Below are 9,008 nucleotides of genomic sequence, written 5' to 3'. Positions count from 1 at the left end.
TTGAAGTTTTGAAGTTTCTTTTTGGAGAGCAAAAAACTTCATATTTGAAGTTATAGAGTGTCTTTTGGAGATGTTCGAAATAGTCTTTATTTAGGAATTTTAAGGATTGAATCCTTAGCTTTTGGTGGAATCTACTGATTATTTAATTATTTTTTCCTAAGGATTCCGCCTTAAGGATTGCCGTTGCGGATGCTCATAGATACTTGTTTAGATCCAATTGATGGGGTTGCCCTTACAAGGTTTAATATTTTAGTTCTTTGTAAACTGATTTTACAAAAACCTCCTATACTATGGCTGTGATAATGCGGTCCATGACAGTCCCGTCTCTCTAACCTATACTCTTCCCAAACATTCACCTTCAATAATTATATGCTCGCTGAATCGAATCAAAAACAAAATCACAAAAATCCTCAGCGAGAGAAGAGAAAAAAATGGCTTCGACCCTTCAGCCGGAGATGGACAACGACTCAATGGCATCATCGCCGAGGTCGGAGTATGATAATCAGCCACGTGTACGGTTCATGTGCACTTTTGGAGGAAGGATCTTGCCTCGTCCACCCGATAATCAACTCAGCTACGTCGGCGGCGACAATCGTATGATCGCCGTTCACCGTAACACTAGTTTTGCCTCTCTACTCAACAAACTTGCTAAACTCTCCGGTAAGAAAATCATATTCCTTCGTCTTATATCCATAAATAATTATAAGTTATAACAAACATAGTTATGTAATAACAGAGTTCGTTTTCTGGAAAACGACTTGACATCATGAACAAGTAAATCGATTAGGGAATTATTATTTTAAATGTTTTTTGCAGCTTTTACAAATATTTTTGCAATAAACTGTTGGAAATTTGGCAGATAATTATTGGCCACAAAGCTTTTGCGGGAAAGTATTCAACTTATGATAAAAAAATATAACCAGAATTATAAGTTTATAAATAGTTCATATTGTGAGAGTTCGGTTTCTTGTAAAGGGATTGATGCATGATCTCAAAAATCGAGTAGGGATGTTTGAGTTTTTGTCAACTATGATATGCGTGAATTATTGCTTGTGAGAAAGCTGGAAAAAAGAATATTTGATTGGAAACTGGGCAGATATTCATTGGTGAGAAAGCTTTGGAATTTTGCGGGAAAGTATTCAATTTATATAAAAAAAAGAGTATTTGATTGGTAATAATAATTATTGTTATTTTTATAAAAAAAGAATTTTTATTATCATTGTGATTGTTGCGTTGGAATATTTGGATAAGGTAAAAGCAACATCAGCGTGAAGTACCAGCTACCAAACGAAGATCTTGACGCGTTGATCTCGGTATCAACGGACGAGGATGTAGAGAACATGATGGACGAATACGACCGCGTCGCACAGAATCAAAACCCACGATCATCTCGTCTCCGTCTCTTCCTCTTCACCAATAACATCGCCGGAGAAGATGATAACGATAGTCGAGCAAGCAGTATCAGCTCTCTCCTCGATAGCTCCGTCAATCGAGAGCAATGGTTCCTCGACGCTCTCAATCTCGGCTCCTCCGCCGTATCCAACGGTGGTTCCGGCAAAGGTTTCGAGCGCGTCAGATCTGAAGTCTCCTCGATCGTCTCCGAGGTTCCTGATTACCTCTTCGGGTTGGATACTTTCGACGAGACCGCGCCGCCGCACGAGCTCCGTGATCGTGATCCGAGGGCTAAGATCCGACGAGAAGTCTCGACGCTTTCGGATCCTGGCTCGCCTCGTCGCGATGTTCCTTCGCCGTATGGTTCGACCTCTTCGGCTCCTGTGATGCGGTCATCTACACCGGAACTTCAACCAGTTCAAACTAAACCGGATAGTCCAGAACCGGTTTCGACTCCAAAATCTGATCCTCAACCGGAGCAAGTTATTCAACAGAGTAATCTTCCGGTTAACCCACAGTGGCAATATGCCCCTGGCCCACAGGTTCATTACCAGCAACCGGTTTATTATGTTCCTAGTTCGGTTCAACCGGGGAATCATATGGTTCAACCGGGCAATCATATGATTCAACAAGGCAACCATATGGTTCAGCAGGGTAATCATATGGTTCAACCCGTTCAAATGCCGGGTCAGTATGTTCCACAATACCATCATTTACCTATGGGATACCATCACCAACCTCAGACTCATCGGATTCCTGGTCCTGGTCCTGGTCTGGGTCAAGTATATGGTGGAACTGCTAGACCGGTTATGATGGCAGTTGATGGAGTTAACCGGCCGGCTTATTATGATATGAACACACCAGGCCCGGTTCAGATGTATCACAATCACCCTGGCATGGTTGTTCCTGGTATGGAAGGACAATACAGAACCGAAACGGATTCTGATCCGGGTCGCGCTTCTTAACGGGTTGAAGAGAAATGAGAAAATAATCATCTTCCTTGAAGGCGCGTCTATGTGTGAACTGTGTATTACATTTTTTCTTACTTTATTTAAAATTTCTTTTTTTTGGGTGTAATTTTGTCAATCGTGTATTACACAAGCTACGATGAACAATGAAACCCAATACAAATCCTATCATTTATAAATAATGAAGTATGTTTGTGATTTATTACTACTCAATTTGCTGTTCTTATCATTTTCTGTCCACTAAACTTGATCCACCCTCTTTCTTTTTTGATCAAACAAATTAATTTGCTGTCAATCTTTTTTTGATCCACTTATCTTTCTTTTTCATTGTTAAATGAAGAAAGGAGCTTCAATGTTTTTTTCTGCAAACAATATTTTGTTAATGAGAGATTCTCTATGATAGCACTAAATTTCTTTTATCACAAATATAATCAGTTTCCGAAAGTCAAAATTATCAAAATGTTTCATTAAATAAGTAAATAGACATTTCTATGGTTAATAATTTAGACTTAAAGTTTATATTTGAAGGGTGGAATTTTTGAGGTAGGTTTAGGATTTTTAAAATTAAATAAATAAAAACTTAAAATTTTAAATAAAATTTTAAAAATAATTTTAAAACCAATCTTTGAGTTTCAAAACAAAAATTCGAAAAACTATTTTGAAAAAGAAATTTGAATTTTGTTTTTTTTTAAAAGGTTGAATTCTAAATGTATAATTTGAAAACTATAATTATTATTTTAAAAACAATTATTTATATATATAATAAGGATATAAAGATCTTTCGACTCTTTGATGAAACATCTTTTGATCATTTTTTTTTTTGGAATTTTTCCGTAAAAAATCTATTTTTGGATTATTTTAGAGAATTTGCCTATTGTTAATTATCTTCCTAATTTACAAGTTTACATAGAATTGGAAAATTCTCCAAATTGGATGTATTCATCTCGGCAGCGGAAGCTGCGGCTGAAGCCACCGGATATGAAGATGAAATCCGCATCAAACATAATACATGGCTCCCAAGGTTTACGTGTCTTCTTGAACTATAATCTTCTTGTTCTTGAGTATTTATGGAGTTTTTCGTCCACTACAAGAAAACAGCGTAATTCTGACGGACATTCTGACGGAAAATGAGATCCTCGGAATATTCAGACGAATTTCTTCGGAAATTCCGAGAAAACCCAAAATTTGGGTTTCCTCGGCATTTCCTCGGAATACACCGATGAAATACCGAGGAAATCATATTCCTCGGAAAACACCGACGAATATCCGAGGATATATTATAGCCGCTACAGAGCCCTTGGGAGATTTAAAAAATTTCGAGGAAATTCTGAGGGATAATAGGATTTAGGTATTTCCTCGGAATTTCCTCGGAATATTCCGAGGCTTTTCCGAGGAAACAGAAACCCTAAAAGCAAAGCCCTGAATCGTCGGAAAAGTCTCGGACTATTCCGAGGAAATTCCGAGGAAATACTTAAAACCTATTATCCCTCAGAATTTCCTCGAAATTTTTTAAATCTCCCAAGGGCTCTGTAGCGGCTATAAATACCTAAATCTCCGAAAACAACGTTTTGCGGTTTGAATAATACTTATATAACCCTTATTAAGTGTCTTAGACTGATTATGAAGTCAAAAATGTGTTTTTTACCCTATAATAAACACTTTTTCCGATTGTATGAACGAAATCCCCACAACATAAGAGAAACACTTACACACTTTAATGAACGGTAAAGGGAATACTTACAATTCGTTTTGAAATTTTGTTATTTCATGGTTTATGATCATCTATACAAAGATTTCTCAATGGTATGCATTGCATTTGTATAAGAAATGATATAGGGCAAAAAAATTTGATGTTTTGAAACCCCAAACATGTGTTCCTCGGAATTTCCTCGGAATAGTCCGAGGAAATTCCGAGGAACAATATAAACCAATAGAAATACATGCACATGATATTCTTTTTCCATGAATTAATGAAAATATTCTGAGGAAATTCCGACGGATATTTAAGTGGCCGTCGGAATTTCCTCGGAATATTTTCATTTACCCGGGCAACACAAGCCGCCAAATATTTCGCGAAAATTGAAATTGAAAATACCGAAGAAATTCCGACGGATAGTTTCCGTCGGACTCTAGGTTTTATAGACATGAAACGCTTCTTCTTCCCCATTTCTCTCTTCTTCCTCCGGCGATTTCTCTCTTCTTCCGGCGATCTCCCCCTTCTCTCGCGACGATCTCTCCGACGAATCCTCTCTATTCCTACACAAATCATGTAAGGACCCTATCCCACTCTCTTAGGTTCTATTTGTTAGGTTTTTAAGTAGATTTGATGATTTTAGAAGTTTTTTGATAGATTTTTGTTAGGGTGATTGGTTAGGATTGTGATTTGGTTGTGTAATAGGTTTAGAATTGTGATTTGGTTGGATAATTTGTTGTGTTGAATTGATTTAGAACTTTTTTTATAAATTTTTTATTATTTTTGTATTTATAAAATCGATTTTGGATTTTACAAAACGTTTTTTGTATATAAATTCGATTTTTGGATTTATAAAAGATGATTTCATATTTATAAAAATATTTATATTTATTAAAACTAATTTTGCATTTATAATTTTTTTTATTTATAAACACTATTTTATTATTTTTTGTATTTATAAAAACTATTTTTAAATATAAAAAACGTTTTTTTGTATATAAATTCGATTTTTGGATTTATAAAAGATGATTTCATATTTATAAAAATATTTATATTTATTAAAACTAATTTTTTATTTATAAAACATTTTTTGTGATTTATAAACACTATTTTATTATTTTTGTATTTATAAAAACTATTTTGTATTTATAAAAAGATGATTTCATATCTATAAAAATATTTATATTTATAACACTAATTTTGTATTTATAAAACATTTTTTTGATTTATAAACACTATTTTATTAGTTTTTTGTATTTATAAAAACTATTTTGTATTTATAAAAAGATGATTTCATATTTATAAAAATATTTATATTTATAAAAATAATTTTGTATTTATAAAACAATTGTTTGATTTATAAACACTATTTTATTATTTTTTGTATTTATAAAAACTATTTTGTATTTATAAAAAGATGATTTCATATTTATAAAAATATTTATATTTATAAAACTAATTTTGTATTTATAAAACATTTTTTTGATTTATAAACACTATTTTATTATTTTTATATTTATAAAAACTAATTTTAAATATACAAAACGTTTTTTGTATATAAATTTGATTTTTGGATTTATAAAAGATGATTTCATTTTTATAAAAATGTTTATATTTATTAAAACTAATTTTGTATTTATAAAACATTTTTTTGATTTATAAACACTATTTTATTATTTTGTGTATTTATAAAAACTATTTTTAAATATGTTATTCAATTAATATTTATTAAAACTATTTTAAATATGTTTTCTATTTCAATTTTAATTTTATATTTTCGAATTTCAATTTAGAAAAATAAATTTATAATTATTTTTTAATTTTGGAAATATTCCTAGGAAGTGTATCCCTCGGGATATTCCGGCGACAGCTTCCTCGGAATATTCCGAGGGACATAGGTCCTCGGAATATCCCGACGGATACACTTCCTCAGAATATTCCGATGGCTAAGGTTTCTCGGAATATTCCGACGGCCGAGGTTCGTCAGAATATCTTCAGAATCTTTAATTCTTAGTATTCCCTTAGAATTTTCCGAGAAAAATTCTGAAAAAAAATTACTTTCCGACGATCATTCTCGTCGGTATGTCCTCGGAATACCGTTATTCCGAGGACATACCGACGATATTTGTCATCGGAATCCCGGTGTTTTCTTGTAGTGGTCTGAACACTACATTAATCAGTGCAATAATCATTAATTGGTAATTGATTATTTGAGAAGAAGATTCTTGATATAGCATGCAAAATGACAAGAAAATAGAGTTGTTAACATGTAGCTGCTGTCGTTGAACAGATCCTCTGATGTTCTGGTCTAGATTACTCAACACCTATTAAATTAATAAATCACTTTTTAGTTAATTTTTCATGGTAGAAATTAATAGTCAAATGTTACAAAAAAAAAAAAGAAAAGAAATTAATAGTCAAGAATCTGAAACATACAGTGACTTGTTCTTGAAGAAACTTGATGTACTATACAGCTTCGTTGAGAACAGAAGCCGTATCCGTCTATAAATGTATTATATGTTATTTTTTGAGCTTAGAAAGAAATAACGATAGATAAAACCCTGTGAAAAATCGAGTAGTTCATATAATATCTTTACCTTGCCAAATGGTGAAACCAGGTGCTGAAGCCCAGTGATTCGATCACCTAGTTTTTCTTTACGAACTTTGAATCTTGGCAATGGAGATAATGTGTCGATTCCGGGCCTTTTTAGCAAGGGAGGTGAATAATTATCGCAGGTCTCTTCTAACTCTTCAATCTTTCCATTCCTCTGAAAGAATCATCACATGATTTTTTTTTTTGTCAGTTAACAACTCAAATATTAGGCAAATAGAATTACGTAGGTTTTGATTCTATTAGTAGTTACGTGCCTTTGAAGTAAGATTCTTGCAGTCTTGTGTTATTATCTCCTTGGGCTCTTTGGTCTCGTAATCCAAGAAAGATTCAGCTTCTGAATCGATCAAGAACATTTTTTCTAAGAATGGAAATCTTTCGAGCAGCTCAAATTTCGAGTTAGTTTTTCGCCATGAATCTGTCAGTAATTAGTTATTTGGATCCAGTAATCCTTCCAAGAAACTGTTGTGCCTTCAAACTCAATAAATAAATTGAAAGGATTAAAGAAACTCTAATATCACTATGTAAATTAACATCAATATATAAGTATACATGTGGACTTACATGTTAATAAAATCATCATTATAATTGTTAGTTTTGTTATCGAAGTTTTGCCGTCGGCAATCTGTGATATCGAGGCTGGTCTCTGTCGGACGTGGCAACGAGTAGCCGGACAATACGGCTGCGGTGGAGTTTGTGTAAGCTCAAGAACTTGGAGCTTGACAGGTTGCTGCTGTGGTGGAGTTTTGGTTCGTGTACATGTGTTACACATGGAGAGTAATGTGTGACACATGCTTCGGAGAATAAAAAGGAAACGTCAAGATGCGATGATGTGTGATATTTCCATATGCTTGGTTGACGAAATAAGCATTAAAGGAATGTTATTAGATCACAAATTGGAATATTTGGTGATGCTAAAATATAGGAAATATTATATTAGATAATAGGAAAATATTATTTAATATATATGGTGGCTTTACGTAAGATTAGGGTTAGAGCTTTCACGTTGTAATTCTCAGAGAGAAACACAAAGGGTTTTGGGGTTTCATAGCTGAGTGAATTGGTAGACTTGATCAACAGGTGTTGAGTCAAGTAAGTTGAGTTTGTTAGAAATCGATCCGTGTCGAGTTGTGTAATTCGGATCAAACAAGTCTGTAAGAGATTGTGTAAAGGATTTCTAATAAAAGATACACGAGTTCTTGGAATCACTTTGTGCCTTGTGTTTTCGCTGTATCTCGATTTTACAGTTTGTTGGCGAACTCCACCATTTTCCGGTGGAGATTCCGGCGATCTTAAAATCCTCGACGTCATGTTCTAATTATAACTGGTCTTTTTTTTGGACAACTTATAACTTGTTTTGTTTACTTTGGAAATGGTAGAAGTTGCATAAGACATGATGTTGGCTACATCTTGTGTTTATATATAAGCATGATGCCAAAATACATTTAAAACGGAATATTATCATTACTAACTACAGTATAACCTTTTTAAATTAATACTCTATAAATTAATATACACTAAAAATCTTTATAAAATAATTCAGTTTTATAGTCCCAAATTGAGTTTTTGCTTCAATTAGTATATCGATAAATTAATATATCTATAAATTATATCAACAACTCCAAACTTGCTATACCGAGCACCTCTATTGACTGTGGGGTCAAACCAGTCACATTTAAAGAGAACGCATTTCAGCTTCATCAGACCGGGGAACTTCACTTCGATGATCTCTTGTAAGATTCCATAGAAATCAGTTTCACCTTTCACACATACTCCATAGTTCATTGTTGCTCGCCGACTTCGATATTCGTAAGTGTGAAAAGTGTAGCCTCGTGTGAAATACATAGATGATGTGGTGACCTTAGCGACCGGACCTTGTATCAATTCGTGAAACCACTGAGGATAGAATGGATCATCATAATCAACCTGGATCATCAACATATATATATAAATATATAACTTTATTAATTATATAATAAATAACATATTTACGTTTGATAATAAAACTTAACCATGAATGTGCAACTACGTTTCTCGTAAATTGGTCGTTAATCAGATGGTAGCTTGTCGATGTAATTTAGTCGTACATTTACGACCACATTACGACTACCTGAAAGTGTGGTCGTAAATGCGAAGTTAGTTTACGACCAATTTATGACTAAACCTTTTAGTAGCAAAATTACGTCTAAGTTACGACAGACTTTAACATAGTCGTAAATTAGACGTAACGTCGAAGTTAATTTACGACTACACATTTGTAGTCGTAAAACATTTGTAGTCGTAAATGGTAGTCGTTACTCTCACGTTTTCTTCTAGTGTTTGAGGCGATGACAATATATAGAGA

The 9,008-nt window shown here is 33.3% G+C and overlaps 1 protein-coding gene across 1 annotated transcript; it reads left to right on the top strand.

Moving 5' to 3' along the window:
- The first annotated feature begins 280 nt into the window (after positions 1–280).
- On the top strand, positions 281–2,560 carry LOC106430072. The gene is made up of 2 exons (XM_048756606.1): positions 281–660; positions 1,252–2,560. The coding sequence occupies exons 1-2, from the start codon at positions 432–434 to the stop codon at positions 2,355–2,357; spliced, it is 1,335 nt and encodes a 444-aa protein (XP_048612563.1). The 5' UTR covers positions 281–431; the 3' UTR covers positions 2,358–2,560.
- The last annotated feature ends 6,448 nt before the right edge of the window (positions 2,561–9,008 follow it).

This window comes from Brassica napus, chromosome A2 (assembly GCF_020379485.1).
Source record: "Brassica napus cultivar Da-Ae chromosome A2, Da-Ae, whole genome shotgun sequence".
NCBI lineage: Eukaryota > Viridiplantae > Streptophyta > Magnoliopsida > Brassicales > Brassicaceae > Brassica > Brassica napus.
This window is presented reverse-complemented; position numbering and strand designations above follow the sequence as displayed.

Coding starts and splice junctions, on each gene's coding strand:
- LOC106430072 (XM_048756606.1), top strand. CDS start 432: ATGGCTTCGACCCTTCAGCCGGAGATGGACAACGACTCAATGGCATCA. Junction 661..1,251: donor CAAACTTGCTAAACTCTCCG/GTAAGAAAATCA, acceptor TATTTGGATAAG/GTAAAAGCAACATCAGCGTG.